Raw genomic sequence first — 22,600 nt, 5'->3', positions numbered from 1 at the left:
GTCCGTCCAACTTGCCTACACATGAGCGGACTGTCCGCTGAAACCAAGATTGGACGGACAAAACCAAGTTTGAACGGACAAAATTACTGAAATTCCATAAGACTTTGTTCGTCAGACAGTCCGCTGAAAAAGTCCGCTGAAGCCCACACACGAGCGGATTGTCCGCTCAAACACGGTTCAGCGGACTAAGTTGGACAGACAATCCGCCCGTGTGTACGCGGCCTAAGGGACAGGTAGTGAAAGAAAACTTCCCCAAAGGGACATAGTTGGCAAACAATAACTGTCAGGGGTTATAACCCTCCCTTACTCTAACCAAAATGAAAAAAATATATAGTTTTTGCTTTAATTACACTTTAAGGGTCTATGCACACTAGGGACAGAAAAATGTCAGAATCTCTGGCTAAAAAATGCTCATAGTTGCTCGTATTGCACAAGAGTTTGAGCGTTTTTTTAAGCTTTTGCTTTTTTTTTCTAAAACATTCCCCCCGTTAATTTTTCACTATAATCAACAAACTCTTGAAAATGCCGAACACTCTTAAACGCCACGTTTAGGTGCATTAAGTGATTTTCTGCCAGTGATTTTCTGCTCCTCTCAAAAAAAAAGAAGAAAAAAAAAAAGCCAGCAATGTACTGTGGGCAAGCTGCGGCAGTAGGCAAAGCGATGTAGCCATAGGTTGTGGCCTACTTCCTGGTTTAAGGCACCCCTTGCCAGGCTCCCGCTGTGATTGTACACAATATGAATGAATGAAATATTTGTATAGCGCACAATGCGAACTGAATCGCCTCTAGGCGCTGTGGCGAGCTTTGATCATCTGCTAAGAGAGGAAGGTCTTGAGTTTTTTCCTAAAAGCCAGGTGATTTTCTTCCAGGCGGATGTTGATTGGTAGAGCATTCCATAGCCGAGGCCCTTGGACAGCGAATCTCCGATCCCCCTTGGATTTATACCGGGCTTTGGGCACGAGGAGGAGGTTTTTGTTGGCTGATCGAAGACTGCGGTTTGGTGTGTAATGATTTATTTTCTCCATTAGGTATTGCGGAGCTTCTCTATGTACGCATTTGTGGGTGAGGCAAAGGGTCTTGAACGTGATCCAATTTTTTACGGTTAGCCAATGTAAGCTCCTCAGCGAAGGAGAGATGGATTCCCAGGGTTTTTTTCCTGTTATCAGCCTTGCCGCCGTGTTTTGGATCAGTTGTAATCGTGCAAGTTGATATTGTGGTAATCCTATGTAAAGCGAGTTTGCGTAGTCCAGTCGTGAATTAATGATTGTTCCAACTACCACTGCTTTGTCATTCTTTGGGATAAAAGGGATGAGTCTGCGAAGCATGCGCAGCAGATGGTGAGATCCACTGACTACTGCTCCTATTTGAGCATCCATTGACATTTGTGCGTCTAAAATGACCCCGAGACTCTTCGCTTTGGTCTTTGGGGAGATACTCTGCCCAAAGACGGTTGGTGGAGACCAGGAGGTTTTGGTTGCGGGCTTGTGATTTGGGTGTAAAATAAGAAGCTCTGTCTTTGATTCATTCAGCTGGAGGGAGTTATTGGTCATCCAGTTCTCTATTGACTTGAGGCAGTTTTCAAGTTGTTGGTCGTTGATCTTTTTTTTCCATTGATCCGGAAATAAAGTTGCGTGTCGTCAGCGTAAGCGTGAAAGTAGAGATCTGAGCATCTGATGATTTGAAGGAGTGGGCAAATGCAAATGTTGAAGAGAAGGGGTGACAAAGGAGAGCCTTGAGGGACTCCGCAGGTGACTGCCCGAGTTTCGGAGAAGAATTTTCCTAGTTTCACTGTCTGTGACCGATTTCCTAGGAAGGACGCGAACCATTGGAGATCTATGTCTTGGACTCCGGCTACTTCTGTGCGGCGGACGAGTAGAGTATTGTGATCTACTGTATCAAACGCTGCACTTAGGTCTAGCAGTACGAGGAGACACGGCTCTCCGCCATCTGCTCCTTCAAGGGCGTCGTCCCAAATCTTAAGGAGTGCTGTTTCTGTTCCATGACCCAGGCGGAAGCCTGATTGAAGCAGATCCAGGAGTTTGAGAGTATCCAGGTGGAGTTGTAGCTGATGTACTACAGCTTTCTCTATGATCTTAGAAATGGTGTTGAGGCTTGTAATCGGCCTACGGTTGTTTGGATCCTAAGGGTCCAGGTTTGGTTTCTTGAGTAGAGGTTTGACGATGCCTTGTTTGAGGATGCTGGAAACAATCCCTTCGTGGAATGATCGGTTTATGAGGTGGGTTATGGTTGGAGTCACGATGTCGGAGCATTCTTTCAGTAGTTTAGTGGGGATGATGTCAATAGGTGAAGTACTGTCACACAGTTTATTAATGATGTTTTTTGTGTCTACGGTAATTGGGGATAGTGCAGATTTCGGCGGTTGTGGTATGTTGGTGCAGACATCCTCTTTAGGCCGCGTACACACGCGGGGACTGTTCGCCCAACTTTGTCCGTCAAACAGTTTCAGCAAACAGTCCGCTCAAAATTAGCATGGACGGACATGGCCACACACGACGAACGAACAGTTTGCTGAAACCGTGCGCGATGACGTGAACGGCACGTACGACGGGACGAAAAATACGACGTCCTATACACTGCATTATAACTTTCGGCGTGTAAATCCTTTCTGAGCACGCGCGGAACTTAGTTTGACGAACAAGCCTACACACGAGGGGACTGTTCGCTGAAACAAAGTTTCAGCGGACAGTTTTTCGGAATTTCCGAAAAACCTTGTTCAGCGGACTGTTCGCTGAAACTGTCCGCTGAAAGCCCACACACGAGCGGACTGTCCGCCGAAACACTGTTCAGCGGACAAAGTTGGGCGAACAGTCCCCGCGTGTGTACCCGGCCTTATGTATTTGCTGGCCGAGGTTGGATGTTTTCTTCTGACAAATTGTTTCCTGATGGTTTTGACTTTATCGATGAAAAATCTGACAGTTTGTCACAGTAATCCTGGGATTCACTTTCTGGGGGTTCTAGGCACACAGGATTGATTGATTGACTAGTTTAAACAATTCCCGTGGTTGGTTTGCGGCCGTTGAGATTGTATATGAGAAGTGGTCCTTTTTGGCTTTGAAGATTGCTTTCCGATAATTCTCTGTGAGACCTTTGTAGTTAAAGTGGTTTTCCTGGGTGGAATTTCTTCTCCATGTTCTTTCCGCTCTTCTGCGTTCTTGCTGAGAGGCTCCCTCGCTGTACTAAAGCAAGTCCTGGCTAATGTTTGATGGCCGGGACCTGCTGATCAGCTGTGTCCAATCACAGCCCAGAGCTCTGTGTTGGTAAACAATACAGAGCTCTGTGCTGAGGGAGTGATATGCCAGTTCTCATCCCAGCAACTGTGAGATCTGTAGTAAAGGTCAGCACACTTTACACATAGGCACACCTTTAACCCCTTGATCACCCCTTCCCAGTCAGTGTCATTAGTACAGTGACAGTGCATATTTCTAGCAATGATCTCTGTATTAGAGTCACTGGTGATGTCAGTTCCAGTCCCCCCCCCCCCCCCCCCCCAGCGTCAGTGTTAGATTGCCTGTCGCAGTCCTGTTACAAGTCGCTGATCAACGCCATTACTAGTATAAAAAAAAATTACAGTTTAACCACTTCACCTCCAGAAAGTTTACTCCCTTCCTGAGCAGGCCATTTTTTGCGATACGGCACTGCATTACTTTAACTGACAACTGCGTCATGCAACCTGTTCCCGCTGTGATTCCAGAGGAAGGGCAGAACGCCATTCTGTGAGGGAGTAAAATGGGGATCTTGTGTTTCTGTTAAGCAGAAACGGGGATCTGTTTTTCTCCAGTCAAAGCAAGCCGCCCCCCCCCCCCCCCAATTAGAAATCACTCCCTAGGAGCACAATTAACCCTTTGGTTGCCCCTGACTTTAACCCCTTCCCTGCCAGTGTCTAAACAGTGACAGTGCATTTTTTTTTAGCACTGATTACTGTATTGGTGTCACTGGTCCCCAAAAAGTGTCACTTATTGTCAGATTTGTCCACCGCAATGTCGCAGTCCTGCTAAAGACCGCTGATCGCCGCCATTACCAGTAAAAACAATAAAACATTTTTTTTTTAAAAGTCCATAAAAATATCCCATAGTTTGTAGACACTATAACTTTTGTGCAAATCAATCAATATACGCTTAATTGGGATTTTTTTTTACCAAAAACATATAGCAGAATACATATTGGCCTAAAAACTGATAAAGAAATTCGATTTTTTTACATTTTTTTTATTGGATGTGTTTCATAGCAGAAAGTAAAAAAATTATTATTATTTTTTTTGACACTCAAAATTGTTGTTTATTGAGCAAAAAATAAAAACCACAGAGGTGATCAAATACCACCAAAAGAAAGCTCTATTTGTGAGAAATAAGGACATCAATTTTGCTTGTGTACAGCATCGCACGACTGCACAATTGTCAGTTAAAGCGGAGTTCCACCCAAAAGTGGGAACTTCTGCTTTAAGCACTCCTCGCCCCCTGACATGCCACAATTGGCATGTCATTTTTTTTTGGGGGGGGGGGGAGTGGGTACCTGGTTTTGAGTGAGACTTCCCACTTCCTCCTTCCGGCTGCCTGGGCGACTCCTCCTCTCCCTTTCGGCAATTTTCTGGGACACCTCACGGATCCCAGAAGATTGCCTGGCCACTGACAGAGCACAGTGCGACTTGCGCATGCGCAGTACGCGCCCGGCTGTAAAGCCACAAACTTTCACAGCCGGGCGCCCACACTTACAATGATGGCGCCGCGAAGAGGAGGGGGAGTGAATGGAGGCTTCGGGCGGCCGCATCGCTGGACCGTGGGACAGGTGAGTGGCTGTTTATTAATCCTTTCATGACTAAGCCTATTTTTGGCATTTGGTGTTTACAAGTTAAAATCCATATTTTTTGCTAGAAAATTACTTGGAACCCCCAAACATTATATATATTATTTTAGCAGAGACTCTAGAGAATAAAACGGCGATTGTTGCAATATTTTATGTCACACGGTATTTGCGCAGCGCTGTTTTAAACGCAACTTTGAGGGAAAAGGGACACTTTCATGAATTAAAAAAAAAAACGAAACAGTACAATTAGCCCAATTTTTTTGCATAATGTGAAAGCTAATGTTACGCCGAGTAAATAGATACCAAACATGTCACACTTTATAATTGCATGCACTCGTGGATTGACGACAAAGTACGGTACCTAAAAATCTCAATAGGCGACGCTTTAAATTTTTTTTACGGTTACCAGGTTAGTGTTACAGAGGAGTGCTAGAATTATTGCTCTCGCTCTGACGATCGCAGCGATACCTCACATGTGTGATTTGAACACCGTTTACATATGCGGGCGCGACTTCCGTATGCGTTTTCTTTGCTTCGCGAGCTCGCGGGGACGGCGGCCGCTTTAAAAATTATTATTTTTATTTTATTTTAAAATGACTAAATTGTTTAAAAAAAAAAAATGTGATCACTTTTATTGCTGTCACAAGGAATGTAAACATCCCTTGTGACAGTAATAGGTGGTGACAGGTACTCTTTATGGAGGAATGGGGGGTCTAAAAGACCCCCCATCCCTCCTTTACACTTCAATGTATTCAGATCGCAGAAAATGGCGATTCTGAATACCGTATATTTTTTTAAAACCGGCGCCATTGGCAGCCGAGTAAATGGGAAGTGACGTCATGACGTTGCTTCCGTGTTTACTATTAGGATACTGTAACAAAGCCAATTACAGCTTCGTTCCAGTTCCTCCCCAGCAGCCGGAGGCATCGGATGTTGAATTGGTGCTCCCGATCAAGCGGGAGCACCGGTAACAGCGGCGGGACGGGAGGCGGCGGGAGGCCCCTCCCGCTCCTCCAGCATAACAGCAAAGCGGCTTTTAGCCGCTTCGGTTGTTATGGCTGGATAGCCAATCGCCCGCTGGAAAAAATAGTACCGGGATGATGCCTGCAGGTGAGGGCATCATCCCGGTATACCCCCCGGAAGCCGAGTACGCACATCTGCGTACGCTCGGCGAGAAGGGGTTAAGGCCTCATGAACACTGGACGTTTTTTGACATTTTTACAGCAGCTGTCTTTGGTTGTAGACTTTTTTTCTACAGTCCTTAAACTCTCCATCATATTATCCTATGTGTCCATGCACATATAGGCTGTTATCAGCAGTTTTGGGCAGTGGCTTTTTTGAGCAGTAAAAAACCCCCAAAACTAGTGGATTCTGAGAGACGTTTTTCAGCTGTAAGGCCTCATGCACACTGGACGTTAAAATAATGTTCTAAAAACGCCAGTAGCTTTGAGGTGAGTTTTTCAACTTTTTTCAATGTTTTTGCAATAGCGTTTTTAGCTTTTTTTAATATATTTTATTTTTTATTTTTTTTCAATGGATCAAAAACGTTAAACGCTGGTGAGTGACGTTTTTGAACGTTTATCGACATTCATCAGCGTTGGAGCATTTTTACAGCTGAAAAATGTCGTCTCTCAGAACCCACTTGTTTTTTTTCTGCTCAAAAACGCCACTGCCCAAAACTGCTGATAACAGCCTATGCTCCACGTGCAGAGCCCACCAGGAAGTCGGTGCAGCGCTGTGCTAATCACAGGCAGTGAGACCTTGCCCCGATGTGCGGCTGCAGAGATCGGGCAATGTCTCACTGCCTGTGATTAGTGCAGCGCTGCGGCGACTTCCTGGTGGGCTCTGCACGTGGACCATGCAAACGCGCCTGAGCTCATCCCTACTGAACAACCAGTGGAACTCTGCTTTAAATGAACGCACAGCCGTATCGCAAAAATGGCCTGGTCACGAAGGGAGGGGGGTGAAGTGGTTAAACGCATTGCGGGTGCATTTTCTATTGCTTTCGACGTGCGTTTTTTTTGTTTTGTTTTTTAGCTCCCAAACATGTCCAAAGATGAATTTTTACACCGCAACAGAAGCGCACCGCCCTGGTGGGAACGCATTCATTGGTTTTAAAGGGAAGCGTTTTTTTTTTTTTTTTTTTTTTTTTTAGCTTTTCAGGCGCTTTTATTATTATTTTTTTAACGCAAAAGCGCTTTATAAAAACTCCTCAGTGGGAAAATCCTAAAGCTGCCCGCACACTAGTAGATTTCTTTGTCTGTGGATGGATTTTGTTTGATTTTTGGAATGAATAGTTTGTCCCCCCTGTGGTGCAATGTGCTGTCTCCCCACCATGTACCATGCTTCCCTCCAGCACTGACAGTGTTAGCCGGGCGAGCCCCGCCCCCCTTGTGATGTCATCACACTGGCTTCCTGCGTTGGAGCCCCTCGTTGTGTGTTGGTCCTCCTTTGCTGTGTCTGTAGAAGTAGATGGAACCCCGAAAAGCCGGAGCCATGAAGTGCGGAGCCTGTGTCCACAGAGCGTGCTGAGGGGGGAAGGCGATGGATGGGGAGAAGGGCAGGCGTAGAGCGGAAACAATGGCAGGCGGAGTGCGGGCATCTGTGCTCTGTTATCCATTAGCAGACTTGTAAGGATGTCGGATCCCAGTTACTGGACTGCGGTCCAGAGGAGTAAAGGACCCCTGGCCAAAGGGGCTCTACTGCAACGATCAAAGAGGTAAACGCTCCTTTTGGTTTTCCCAACACTTCTACATTTCTCCTACAAGTGTTTGGTTTTTATAGCAAAACTGGGGCAGCCAATCAGCTGCTAGCTTCCCCCTTGTTCAGTCAGGCTTTGAAAAATGAAAGCTAGAAGCTGATTGGCTGCCCCAGTTTTGCTAAAAAAAACAAAAACCAATCAGCTTCTAGCTTTCATTTTTCAAAGCCTGACTGAACAAGGGGAAGCTAGCAGCTGATTGGTTGCCCCCCACAGCTGCTCCAGTTTGGAGAAATTCCTGCTGTAACTCTGCATGCACTTGAATAGAAACAGAACCGTTCATGATATCATTTTTATTAATAGCAAATTTTATATAGTAGTGATCATTTCTCTGGAATGCAGCAGCAACCCTTTCCCTGCCAGAACCAATTGTGTGTGTGTGTGTGTGTGTGTGTGTGTGGTTTATTTTTTTGGGGAGCTCACAAACAATAAACAATGCAATTTTTGGTAAAGTATAAAAGACGAGTATGTACCCGACACATCAAACCTTTAGGCCCCCTTCACGCTTGTGTAACGTGACTTGACGCAATGCCTGTGTGATCTTGGTCCATGGATCTCAAGTCACATCAAAGTTGGACCCAAGTAGGGCGGGGACTACTTTTTGAAGTTGCACAGATATGAATGGTACTCATTGTATATCATGGGGTATAGCTTGTCAGGTGACATTGCAGGCCCAAGTCGCACAAGTGTGAAAGGGGCCTTAACTTTGGCTACTATGTATCCCTTATCTAATACTACTTAAAGTGATTGTAATGCTTTGATTATTTAAAAAGAAAACAAAATCAACAAACGTATCATATTTACCTCCACTGTGCTGCTTGTTTTGCACAGAGTGGCCCCAACACCGTTTTCTGGGGTCCCTTGTTAGCTCCTCCCCGCATCAGATAAACCCCCCCCCCCCCCCCCCAGAGATGCGTTGGGCGCTCCCGTGTCTCAGCGTCCATAACCGCCGAACGTGTGACTCGGCCACTCCCCCGGTGCCTGCGTCATTGGATTTGATTGACAGCAGTGGGAGCCAATGGCTGTGCTGCTATCAATCTAAACAATCAAGAGCCCAGAACCCCTGGCAGAGGAAGAGTGTGTCTCCGCCAGGTGAAGTTCCAGGGCTTGGAAAACAGGGGGTGCTGGGGGGCCGGTCACTGCCAGGTGTTTTTTTACCTTAATGCATAAGATGGAAAAAAAACAGAAGAGGTTGTATAAATGCAAACAAAAAAACAACACCTGTAAGGCAGGGGTGCCCAACCTTTTTGAAGGGTGAGGGCCACCTAAGCGACTTGGTAACCAGTCACGGGCTACAATGAGCGGAGCGGGTATTTAGCAGCCCACTCTACTCTATAGAGCAAACTCTATGTTTGTAAACGGACACAAATCCATTTACATCTTCTACTCCTTAGAGGTGAATGGAGGGTCCAATTAAGACAGACTGACCGTGTGAAAGGGGCCTATGGCTCAGTGCAGGTAACCCCCAGATGCACTGCTCTGCACCCATGGATCAGTTTGAAAGCAGCCCAGTAACCACTGCAGAACAGATATGCCCATATATACACTGTGATGTTAGTAATAAACTTACTATTAACAGTATTCTATTCCATCACAGAGCAGGAGGTTGCTGGCTACATCAGAGGGCTCCGCAGGCCACTGGTTGGGCCACCCCTGCTGTAAGGCAAAGGCATAATGAGCTAGTACACTGCATACTGGCTCATTATGAAATACTTACCTTAGTACGAAGTGTCGGCATGGCATCGCGGTCACCACTGAGGGAGCTGACATTTCTCCTCACCCCCCACCCCCAGCGTTTCTTCTGGGTTTGCGGGCCTGGCGCTGTGAGTGGGAGACCATCACGGTGCTGACGTCAGCAGGGTGAGTATCTCCTAAATCAAGGATATGCAATTAGTAGACCTCCCAGCTGTTGCAGAACTACAAGTCCCATCAAGGAATAGCAAGACTCTGACAGCCACAAACATGACACCCAGAGGCAGAGGCATGATGGGACTTGTCGTTTTGCAACAGCTTGAGGTCCGCTAATTGCAGATCCCTGTCCTAAACCCTACAGGCTTGGGAGATATTCATTTTACCTACAGGTAAGCCTTATTATAGGCTTACCTGTAGGTAAAAAAGGGGTATACAACCGCTTTAACCACTTGGGATCCGCGCTATTGCCAAATGACGGCATTAGCGCGGACCTACATTTCCGGGACTACGTCTATTGACGTCGTCCCGTGTACGAGCGGCCTGCGCGCCCTGTGATCGGCGAGTCCATGAGACTCGCCTGATCACCGATCCGTGCAAGGGGTCGATCCCGACCCCTTATCACGTGATCAGCTGTCAGCCAATGACAGCTGATCATGTGATAGAACGGAGACGGTAATCGGCTATTATTCCTCCTTGCGCTGGCAGCGCGAGGAGAAAAAAAAAAAGCCGATCACCGGCGGCCGTGATCGGGACATCAGTCCCGATCACGGCCAGCAATACAAGCAACCACCTGCCACCTGCCAGTGCCCACCTGCCTCCCGCAGTGCCATCCTGAATAGTCAGTGCCACCCACAGTGCCCACAGTCTGCCTCAAAGGTGCTGCACCCCAGTGCCGCCCATCAGTGCCCAGCAGTGCCACCTATCAGAGCCATCTATCAGTGCCCATCAGTCCCATCTATCTGTGGTACTTATCCGTGCCACTTATCCGTGCCACCCATCCGTGCCATCTTATCTGTGCCCATCTTTGCCCATCAGTGCCGCCTTATCTGTGCCCATCGGTGCCGCCTTATCTGTGCCTATCAGTGCCCACCAGTGCAGCCCATCAGTGCCCACCAGTGCAGCCCATCAGTGCCCACCAGTGCAGCCCATCAGTGCCCACCAATGCAGCCTATCAGTGCCGCCTAATCAGCGCACTTCAATGAAGGAGAAAAATGACCCGTTTGCAAAATTTTATAACAAACTATTAAAACATGATTTTTTTATTTTTATTTTTTTTTTGCATCTTTTTTTGTTTGTTTAGCAAAAAATAAAACTCCGAGCTGTAACTAAATACCACCAAAAGAAAGCTCTATTTGTGGGAAAAAAATGATAAAAATTTCATTTGGGTACAGTGTTGTATGCCCGCGCAATTGTCATTCAAAGTGCATCAGCGCTGAAAGCTGAAAATTGGTCTGGGACTGAGGGGGGTTTAAGTGCCCAGTAAGCAAGTGGTTAAAGAGGAAGTAAACCCTGATGGGTTTTACCTACTCTGTTTCCCTGCAAAGGTAAAGCATAATGGGCTACTATGCATTGCATAGTAGCCCATTATGTTTCACTTACCTGCAGGAGAAGCCCGCCTTGTCCCCGTCTTCCTCGCTAGCAGCGAGCGTCCATTCTTCACTGCTCTTCCTTCCGGGGCCGCGAACTCCGGCTCTGTAACTGGCCGGAGTCGCGTGACATCACTCCCATGCATGCACGTTGGAGCCGCCATTCACGGCAAAGTGTGCCCTTTCTAACTCCGGCACATGCGCAGAAGAAATTGCCGTATGGCAATTTGCAAATATCTCCTAGACTGTGTAGGTCTAAGAGATATTTCAAGCACCTACTTCTCTTGTGGTACCTCTTCTCTTGTGGTACCTGCCATGCTGGTCTGGGTCTGCCAATGATGGGGGGGGGGGGGCGTAGCATCAGTCAAAGGGAATGGGATTGTGTGGAAGTGATCGATCACCTTCCATCTCACAGCCAACAGTAAGCTTGTCAGATTTACACACACTCCTGGCAGCTGTAGTTTCTGCGCTGGCAATGACAGTAAAGGGATTAAAGCTGAAGTTTAGTTTTTTGGGATATATTATCATAGATAATCAGGGGAATTCGATAAATTCCTTACGGCACTTAGGCCTGCGTCACATTTCCTGCCGCCTGTTTTGGTAGCTTTACAAACATGGCAGATTTCGGTAGTTCTTATTGGCACAATTTTTACAAAGTGACGAAATTAATGTGCCAGATTCAGAAAAAATGGCTTCCCATTTGTAGATCACAAAACTGGACGTAATTAAGACCAGCTATAAGGCTAGGTTCACATCTGTGAAGGTTGCGATTGAAGCGTTTACTTTCCTATTAGAATTAAAAAATAAATAAATGCAAAACTCATTGAAAAACGCAACACTTGTGTTTTTGTTGTGGGTTCATTGAAGTCATGCAAAATGCCATCTGCTGCAGGAAAAAAAGCATGGAGCACCAGCTCAAATCACACAGATGTGAACAAGATCTATAGGAAATCAATGGACTGTAGTGTGTTTTACAGTAAAAAACGCATAGGTGAAAGCCAAGGGTAGCAGTTAGAGTACCTGTTTATGTACACTGTGTAACTTGTTAAAGCGAACTTGACAGGGAAGTAGTGTGTTTGAATCCCATCAGACTTTGCCCACCCAGCTTCAGACCTACCTCCCCGCTGCTGTACTACCTGTGTAACAGCTGAAGCACCAGGAGGAAGAGTTACAGAGGGTGGAACATCCATATGGTCCTTCAGTCTCAGTGTGCCTCCACATGTGGTGCATGCCCCAGGTTCATGCTCCTACAGGTACATGACTCTGTCGCCCACACTGACACTCTCGTGGAGGCATGTTGGAATTCTATAGAGTGCCTTAGACACCCTTTATGAATTCCCTTGAGTGAGGGTTAATTGTGGGTATCCCAATTCCTGCAGGCTGCTGCTCATGTGAAAATCATTCCTTCGTGCTGCAGGGGTTAGCAGTAGCGGCTATAAATGTAAGATTTGATCAGCTCGCCCTCCCCTTCCTGTCCCCTCTGTCGTATACAGGACTCATATTGTCTCACAATGTAATGCATTCTGGGAATGGAGAAGTGGATGAATGACAGGATCTCTCATGCCGATTCACACACATTGTGACTATTTGCTGTATATTTTTGTGCCTTTACTAGATCTGCACGATTCTGGACAAAATGAGAATTGAAATTTTTTTGCTTAGAATAAAAGGGATCACAATTCTCGCCACGTGAAATCTTTTGCATTATACAGAAAAAAAAAAATGGGGTAACTTTACTGCAACAACCACCATTTTATTCTCTAGGGTGTTTACTAATAAATATATATGTGTATAGGGGTTCTAAGTAACTTTCTAGAAGAAAAAAAAGTTGATTTTAACTTGAAACCAACAAATGTCAGAAACAGGTTTAGTGTTTAAGTGGTTAAACTTTTTTCACTTACACACAGTCTATTACATTGTCAAATTGTTACAATGTTTATACTTAAGTTCAACTGATGTTTTTATTCTTGGCAGGCTGCCCAGTTTTTCTCTTCCTTCCTTTTGAGGGCTGTGGCTTCAGAAGAGCAGAGAGAATTCTTTCCATAGAAAGAATTGTGAAACCGTTTAGTCAAGATTGCGATAACGATTCTTGACAATTAATTGTGCAGCTTTAGCCTTTACACGCATTGTGTTAAGGCAGCCCAATCTTTTTAAGGGTGCCAGCAAACTACAATGCACTTAAAGCAGGCGCTTCACCCAAAAAGGGAATTTCCACTTGTTTTCATCTCCCCACTGCCACATTTAGCACTTTTTGGGGGGAAGGGGGAAGTTGGTACCTGGTTTTGCTAGGTGCTCACTCCCACTTCCGGTCAGATGTGCCGTGGCAATCTGAGCCAGCCTATTGGGTTTTGCGTGACTTCACAGGTCCTAGAAGACTATGGGACCATTTTACGAAGCACAGCGCAACTTGCACAATGTGCAGTAGGAAACCAGCTGTTAAGCTGCAATGCTTCACTTCCTCTTTCCCTTATGATGCTGCCACCTGAAGCAAATTGAAGAATCAGCACAGGTGAGGGCATCGCTGGATCCCTGGACAGGTAAGCGTTTTTATTTTAACCAGTTTGCGCATATTTTCTGTGACACCCCTTTAAAAACCGCCATTGTAAGCGTGTGCCACTGGAGGCACCTGCCCATTGCGTGTGGCCACATGCACGAGAGCCAGCACTGGGATTTGTGTATGTAAACACACAAATCCCTGTTCTGTTGGGAGAGGAGATATATTGTTTGTTCCTACTAAGTAGGAACAAAGATATGTCTCCTCCCCCAGTCAGTCCAATCCCCTCACGGTTAGAACATGCAGAGGGAACACACATTTAACCCCTTCCCTACCAGTTTTACATTTTCATAGCACTGATCGCTGTGTAAATGTCAGTGGCCCAAAAAATGTGTCAGAAGTGTCCGATCTGTCTGCAATGTCGCAGTACCGCTAAAAATCGCTGAACACCACCATTACTAGTAAAAAAACAAAAAAAAAATCGATATACACTTATTGGGTTTTTTATTTTTTTTTTTTTTTTTATTTTTTTTTTTTTTTTTTTACCAAGCATATGTAGAACAATATATATTGGCCTAAGCTGATGAAGAAATTTTAGTTTAAAAAAAAAAAACATTTTTGGGGCTATTATAGCAAAAAAAATTTTTTGCAAAATTGTTGCTATTTTTTGGTTTATAGCACAAAAAATAAAAACCACAGAGGTAATCTAATTCCACCAAAAGAAAGCTCTATTTGTCGTTAAAAAAAAAAAAGCATACAAATTTTGTTTGGGCACAGTGTCGCACAACTGCGCAATTGTCAGAGCGACGCAGTGCCAAATTGTAAAAAGTGCTCTGGTCAAGAAGGGGTAAAATCTTGAACAGTATATGTAGCTGCTGACTTTTTATTTTGAGGGAGCCTGGAGCTCCTCTTTAAGATCACGCATAAGCTTTTTTTTCATCGCAACACACATGGTTCCCATCTGTGAGCTGTTGTGCACTGAAATTTATGTGCGTTGAGATGTTCGTTGGGGTGCGATTCAGAATAAATGGCACTGCAGAATGCGAATTACCACAACAAATATGCTTAAATCAGCTTGAAGGTGTTATTTTAATTACATTTTTATTTTTATTTTTTATCATTTACATTTAGTAAAAAATCTAAAATTTGTGTTTTTAATGTGTGTGTGTGTGTGTATTAATGATGTTGGTGTATTTTTATTTATTTGTGCAACTGTCATGTACAAAATTAGTAGAGACATCTTTTTGTTTCTTTTGAGCAAAGCCATCTTCTACTAGCTTTCAGTCTCAGGTTCCTGCAGACTCTCAGGATAGCTGTCTGCCCGTACGTCATGTGGGCAGGTAGTTACCTGAGAGGAGGAAGAACAATGAATTGCGAGGATGCTCCACCAGCGCTCTAGAAGTTTGAGAACTACAAGCCAACAGCTTCAATGGCTGTCTGTACTTGTAGGCATTCATTCACAGGAAACTGAATAAATGATTCGACCATGTGGGCGACGACCCGCACAGACACACTTTACAAATTGTTACAGCTGGTGCAAGGAGAAGATCCCCCAGCTTGCTGTCCCAGGGTGAGAGGTGATAGGGTACAGAGGCTGGAAAAGGGGTGGAACATGCAACATACCCTTTTTCCACGAAAATAAGACCTAGCGTGATTGTCGGCGATGGCTGCAATATAAGCCCTACCCTGAAAATAAGACCTACAAGGACTTTAACTAGGGCTTAATTGGGAGGTAGGGCTTATATTGCAGCCATTACAGACAATCCATGCTAGGTCTTATTTTCAGGTAAGTGGGGTAACATGTTCCAAAGGTGAACTTGACTTTTAAAGGACAACTAAACCAAGGTATGCTTTATTTGTTTATTTTTATTGTGACTGACTGGACCATATATGTGGTGGCTGCATTGGTTTTCAGGATAAGAAGCTGTTGATCTTTCTAGAAATACAACATTCTGTTCACTTCTTCTGAAGAAATAAAACAATGTCATCTTTTATCTGGAAGCTATTAATCTCCCCATGTCATTTAATTGTACTAAGGCAGACATGTTTGAAGGTCCAATACAACTCACAGAATTATCAGGTGAAATTAAAGGGTATACTAAAAATATTTCTAATGCAGGAACCTTATTAAGCTGCAGTATATATTAATATTTTTTATTTTGGGTTTAGATAGATATACTTTAACTTCAGGAGATTTTACCCTATTCATGACCAGGCCATTTTTTTTTCTATTCCACACTGCTACTTTCTATGCATTACGGTGAAAAACCTTCTGTGCTGCACTGGCTCCCACTGCTGCCAAATCCCGTGACATGGTAGCTGGGGCCCATCTGTGTCAATGGATGCAGCAGCAGGGACTCGGGAGCGAGCCCGCATGGGTGCCCCCATGGAAACTGGCTTTTCTTGGGGGCACCTGATAAAGAGGAGCTGCCTGGCTTGTCGGCTGGGGACCCCAGAAGAAGAGGATCTGGGCTGGTCATGCAACTGTGTACCCAAACAAAATTTTGATATCATTTTTTTCACACAAATAGATCTTTTTTTTGGTGGTATTTGATCACCACTGGGTTTTTTGTTTTGTGATAAATGAAAAGAGACTGAAAATGGGGAGGGGGGGAGAGATTTTGACTTTCTGCTATAAAACATATTGAGTAAAAAAAGTAATTGTTTTTTCTTCATAAATTTTGGCCAAAATGCATTCTGATACATGTTTTTAAAAAATAAAATACTGATTGGTTTGCACAAAAATTTATAACATCTACAAGCTACGGAACTGCGATATTGCGGCAGACAATCTCATGACTGACACTGGGGGGAATTGTCTAACTGCCACTGACATCACCATTGCCATTATTACAGTAATCAGTGCTGAATATATTCACTGTACTAATGACACTGGCTGGGAATGTGTTAACATCTAGAAAGATCAAGTGGTTAAGTAAGTGCCTAAGTGTAATGCGTGTACAGTGTGTTGTTTTTTTTACTAATGATCTCCCAGTTTCTCACCCCTGCATTGCAGGGATGAGAAACTGACCGATCCCTCCTTGTGTACAGAGCTCTGTGTTGAATTTTAACACGGAGCTCTCAGCTGTGAATGTACACAGCCAATCACGTTCCAACTGTGAATCATTGGGGACTTGCTGACAGGCTCCCACTGTGCACAATCACAGCAGAAGCTGACTGGGGGGTGTGCATCCGCACCCCCTGCCCAAAAGTAGGCAGCGACTTGCCAGTACATTGCTTTGCCTGCAACGGCTGCTCCTCTGCAGTACATTAAGGGCCTTCGTTAAGTGGTCAAGGTCTTGTTCACATTGTATCAATGTGTACTCTGTGCAAGGGCCATGTTTAAAGTGGGAGTAAACTCACTTAAATTCTTTATTTTTATTTATTTTCAGACCTGTAAGGGAAAAGGCATAATGAGCTAGTATGCACCGCATACTAGCTCATTATGAAATACTTACCTTAGAACGAGGCCCGACATCTCACCGATCCATGCCGAGGGAGCTGACATGTTCCCTCGGCGTGCCTTCTGGATATATTGCAGCTCCGGTGCTGTGAGTGGCCGGAGCAGTGATATTGTCACTCCCGCGCATGCGTGCGGAAGATTTCTTTCTGGCAGGATCCGGCGTCTGCTGGGCTTCCAGCTGAGAATCCCCTGTCAGTGGCTCATTGCGAGGGGAGTATCTCTTAAACCATACAGGAAGGGCCGGTTCACACTGCGGCGCGAGGCGAGGCGACACGGCTCGCCTCGCCTCGCTCCCGCAAGTCGTCCCCATTGAGTACAATGGAACCGTTCTGAGAGGAGCGACTCGAGTCGCTCCGACTCAGAAAAAAGGTTCCTGTACTACTTCGGGGCGACTTCGGGGGCGACTTGCATTGACTTCTATGCAGAAGTCCTCTGCAAGTCGCCGCTGACCCCCCCCTGCAAGTCGCGGCGAGGAAGTCGGAGACGCCTCGCCGCGGCTCGCAGTGTGAACCGGCCCTTAGATTTTTTTTTCTTTTCTTTTTTTTTTTTTTTTTTTTTTTTCTTTTACCTACAGGTAAGCCTTATTATAGGCTTACTTGTAGGTAAAATTAAAAAAACAAAAAAAACACTATACAACCGCTTTAACTGCATGCAAGAGCTGCATTGATACGACTCATGTTAACAAGACCTCAAAGTGTATCCAAACCCAAAATAGTAAAGTAAATAATAAAGTACGTATTACTAGCAACCAATTTTACATGTATGTTTATTTTATTTGGCCCCACCCCCCTGATTTTTCATTATTTTCACCTGATTATTTAGTGATTTGTTCCTCCACACATACACCCCAGGCAGTGATTAAAAAAAAAAGCAGCTCAGGCTTCAGCTCCTGAAAGTACTAGATGCTTAGCTGGTATTCTTGATCCACCTCAATTTCAGTTACTTTGGTAACAAGAAAATAATAATAATAATAAAAAAAGGTAAAACCAGAAGAAAATCTGATGGTTTTGTCTCACTGACAGAGAATACTCATGATCAATGTTCCCTTTTTTTTTTTTTTTAACTGTCTATCTTGACCATTCATGCACGTGACTGTCCCCAGCAGAGACACAAAAAGCAATGAAAACTTAAATCTGTCCAATCCACACAGAAGCATATCCCATGGCTCCTGCCAATTGCCGCTGCCCCCCCCCCCCCCCCCCCCCCCCCCATAGCACAAGCTTCTTGCTCTGGGAAACTAGTTGGCTTTGTCCAGAGCCATGCTCTGAGTGTCTATTCACACACAGAGTGCGTCTTGACCCCACCTCCGCCTTCTCCTCATTGGCTCACTGGCTGTGATTGACAGCAGCATGATCCAATGGCTCCCACTGCTGTGAGAGCCAATGAGGAGGGGGAAACATGGCAGAGCTGCTGCTCTCATGCACATCACTGATTCGAGATGGGGCTCAGGTAAGTATAAGGGGGGACTGCCCCTTCTAAACACAGCGTACCCTAGAATTTGATCTCACCCAGGTGCAGCACAGGCTAAGTTAAACTATGTTTCAAAAATAATGCATGTTTTTGCAAGTAAAAAGCCCCCCCCCCCCCCCCCCCCCCCGAAGTCCATAGGTGCAATGTCAGGCTCCTATAGACTCTCTGCACGTACGAGCTGCAGGAAGTGTCAATAGACTGAGGGCACTGATCAGGGCTCTCCAAGTCTGTCTGCTGCATTGGCAAATGGAACATGTAGATTATTCCTTCACAGATCGCTGTGCATGACTAACTTGCCAATTTTAAACAATGCCTGCACTTTCATATTGAAGCTAAAAATTGCGTAAAAGGATATATCCACCAATGTCTTAGGGTGCCGATGGGTCTGGTTGTTCAATGGATGTATACACTGCCATTAATTGACAAACCTACCCCACCTGCATTGCCCCAAACATTCTAGAGCTCCTGTCATTTAGATGGTATTCAAAATTCCAATCACCTTGGCAATATTGCTTTGTTACATCTTCTGCAATTACAAACCCTAGTTATTGCATGCAGACACGTCGCTATATGTTTTGCCATGCTTTCTGGAAGTGGGCGTGTCATGCATTCCCCAACCAGGAAGTTGTCATAACGCAATCATTAGGCTAGCGCATGAGAGAGTACTCACTCAGCATGGCCTCTGTTATTATAGAGATCTGGAATGTTGAAGCAAATTACACTAGAGGCCAAAGTAAACGTTCATTGAAGCATAAAGTATTTTAAGCCCTCGGGAGGTAAAATCTGTAGGGGGAAAAAAAATCCAATGTGACTCCCAATGTATATTTCTGTCCCCTCCCCGCTTAAGGGGTGGAATCCCCTTAACAAAGTGGACTGCAACAAGTTTATCCCGGGTTGATGGCCTATAGTTAGTAAGGTTGAATAAAGACACCAGTCCATCCAGTTCAACCTGAGTGTCTGTCTATAATTGTCCCTATCCCTGTATTTGGCACACTCACATTGGTCCCTACCCTCAAGGAGCCAACAATCCAAGGTCCCCATTCATATACTAGGGCCAATTTTGGACAGAAGCCAATTAACCTACCTGCATGTCTTTGGAGTTGATGTCAGTTGGTGGTGGGTCTCAAAGACCTCCGAAGTATCACTTCTGTGATTTTTTTTTTTTTTTTTTTTTTAAAAGGCGTGTAGGTTTTATTTATTTTTCCCAACATGAACAAGCCAAGGACATCTGAGCATGCGGATACAAAAATCTGTATCACAAGTGAAGTCCCCTTTTTGAAGTGATACTAAAAACTCTAATTTACATAGTTCCTTCTATTTCTTTCTCTGGCACTGTAATTATTTTAATAATAAAAAGCCTTTGAAATACAGAGTAAAATATCAATAAACTGTTTTAAATTGACATACAAATATATATATTTGAAATTTAAATCATTATTTTATGGAAATAACATGGTGTGGGCCAATTTCTGCCAATCACAGGCTGTCATGCCCCTCCAGCCTGTGTCTTAGAATAGGAGGAAGGGGAGGCATCCATCAATCTATATGTAGTATCCCTCCCCAATTGTGTTTTTAGCCTGTCCTCTCGGATACCCCAGCCTGTCCTCCTGTGACAATCCCCATCTGTATATTTATACATGTGTATGACTGCCCAAGTGTATGATTTTTATTTTGCTATGGGCTCTAGCCACAGATCTTTTGTAAACCTAGCAACGCCCCTGCTCAGCTTTGAAACTGACTGAAAACTGAGCATGTGCAGAGTTGCTACCACAACTGGAAAATACCAAGCTGAATTGGGGACATGAACAGAGGGGGGAGAGAGCAGCAGGATCAACCAGTCCAATGGAACACTAACTTAGCTGTGTTTCCTCCCTGCCTAACGGGAACATCAAAACCTTTTTCTTTTTTTCCCCTCCAGGCCTTTGTGCTAGTTGCGGGGGCCTTTTAAGTGTAGCTTCCCTATGTCTTCAGAACAGCAGGCCTAAAGGGGTTGCATATCTGATTCGCTTGGTTAAGATTAACTTTTTTTTTTTTTTTTAAGTATACTAGTCATGGGACCTTTTCCCCAAGGTCTCTTTACAATCTCTGAGGTGATGCAACTGGGTTCAAAGGTTTGGAACCCTCTTGCTTACCTTTGATGAGGCTCCTCCTCAGTGTGGGGTAGTAGGGGAGCCCCTGGTGGCCAGTCAAGCCCTCAATGTCTGCTGCCAATTGTTGTGGATGGACTGCGGCCACCAGCATCTGAGTCCTTTTGTAGAAGCAGATGCATGTTGGTTAAACAGGTCCACACTCCTTGAGTGCCAGCCAGGTTGGATGAAATGAGCAGCTAAATACATATGAATTCTTTTATGTAACGTACTGAGGAATCTGTAGTGCTTGTGAATCTTTTTGGTGAAAAGTCAGCAAAGGTGAACTATAAATATAAATGACCTTCATGCTTAAAATGTTAGGGTTGTACCGATACCTATTTTTATTTTTTCACCTAGGAGTACCCATACTTTTGGTCAAGTACTCGCTAATACTGAGTACTGATACCTTTTTTGCAGTGCGATTTGAGCCCGCAGAAAATGAATGGGCTTAAATTGCACTGCAAAAAATTGCAGTTCCTGTCCGAATACATGCGGTTTCCCGCACTGCTCCTGTGTGAACCCAGGCTGAAGTCACTATGACAAGACTAGGTTTCGCACAGGAGGAGGTGTGCAGGAAACCGCTTGTGATTTGGACAGGAATCGTACCGCATACCTGTTCAAATTGCATACAATTTTTTTTTTTTTTGGTATTGGTTTCAGGGATCAGGACATTCACATGCATTCTAGTACTCGTGCAACCCTATAAAATGTTTGGAGGGGTTCCACGAGAGAACAGATTAAAACAGATTCGGAGTTCAGATTGATTTATTTGTCTATTTGTTAAAAAACATGCTGGCATATTTGTCTGAGATCAGTGTACACAAAGACAGCCCTAACAGAAGGACACTGCTCTCTCTGTTTGGTAATGTTAACCACTTAAGTCCCATCTACTTGAAAATGCAGAATGCTGTCACTGAAGTTAAGGCAGTATGTACCCTGTGTAACTTTGAAAAGGAAGCCGTCACGCTAGAGAACAAAGACTCGCTTATCCACCACGTGGAAAGAGCCCATTGTGCCGCAACTTGGGGCAGCATGCATGGTGCTATCATCAGGGTTGTGTTTGCATCCTCCTCCTCCCACAGGACAGCTCCTGAGGCTGTAGAATAGGGATGACCTCAGGCGTGTTCGCAAACCGCACATGCAGAGCCCGCCAGGAAGTCGGCACTGCACATCGCTAATCACAGGCAGTGAGACATTTCCCGATCTCTGCAGCCGTGCATCAGGAGAATGTCTCACTGCCTGTGATTAGCGCTGTGCAGTGCTGACTTACTGGCGGGCTCTGCACGTGCGGTTTGCGAACGCGCCTGAGCTCATCCTTACTGTAGAATGATTTTAATGCATAATTCTGTGTCCTTTTTTTCTATCTATCCATCTCTCAATCTCTCAATATGTATCAGAGTGAACGGATTCCTCCATCCACATAATCAAGGTAGATGGGGGTTGGGGGGGGGGGTTGGGATCCTCCCTGCTACGTCATTGTTTTCTCACCCCTCCGCCATCAGAATACACTAATCGGTGCTGATTGAGGCAACTTTTTTTACAGCAATCCTGTTTGAGAGGTGCCTGTCCTTAGAATGACTGCTCTTGAACGGTAACGGCCATAGCTATAGGTTGAAATGTGTCCTGTACCTGCTGAACAAGTAAAATTTTGATCCATCTATGGCCAGCTGTAGTTAGTTATTTATCATTCATTGCAGAACACAGAGCAGCCATAATAATTACTATCTGGGTAATGCGCCACCTATAGGTGAATGGACACTGGCAGATCAATAAAACCGGAAGTCCTCCTCTATATAACCCCTCCCATACATGAAGTACCCCCCCCGGTCGCTGATCTGCTATATGTGCTCTTGGAACATTGATTTTGGAAAAATGAACAATTGTGTATCTATCACAGGGTGGTGTCTGTGGATACACTGATAGAAAAAATGCCGCGTCCTAATTATCACTTTGTGAATATAAATATTGACAGGGAAAAGGGGAAATGAGGGGAAAAAAATAAAAAAGTAATGAAAGAACCTTCACACAAAAAGACCTCAAAAAAATGTGGGTTCAGTTGGACTTTTTAGGCATAAAGAAAGTTGTAAACACAACCAGTATGAAAAATAATTATTTCTATTTATTTAAAATAAAAAAGACAATTTAAAAAAGAACAGGAAAAAGTTCAATTTCCCTTTTACACAAAAA

General features: G+C 44.6%; 1 protein-coding gene across 3 annotated transcripts in view; it reads left to right on the top strand.

Annotated features, from left to right (window-relative positions):
• Positions 1 to 22,600, top strand: part of MAST3 (microtubule associated serine/threonine kinase 3) — a 229,955-nt gene that overhangs the window by 76,707 nt on the left and 130,648 nt on the right. The window contains exon 1 of one of the 3 annotated variants that reach the window (XM_077476341.1): positions 7,225 to 7,540. The exons of the other annotated variants lie outside the window; for them this stretch is intronic. Coding sequence (XP_077332467.1) covers positions 7,458 to 7,540 — 83 coding nt within the window. The 5' untranslated portion in view covers positions 7,225 to 7,457. Of the gene's footprint in view, positions 1 to 7,224; positions 7,541 to 22,600 lie in introns of those variants that run through there. 3 annotated transcript variants of the gene reach the window in all.

The sequence above is a fragment of the Lithobates pipiens genome, unplaced genomic scaffold (genome assembly GCF_037356315.1).
Source record: "Lithobates pipiens isolate NorthernLeopardFrog02 unplaced genomic scaffold, aLitPip1_a1.2 Scaffold_13, whole genome shotgun sequence".
Classification (NCBI taxonomy): Eukaryota; Metazoa; Chordata; class Amphibia; order Anura; family Ranidae; genus Lithobates; species Lithobates pipiens.
Note: the sequence above shows the minus strand (reverse complement) of the source record. Positions and strands in the feature narration are given on the sequence as shown.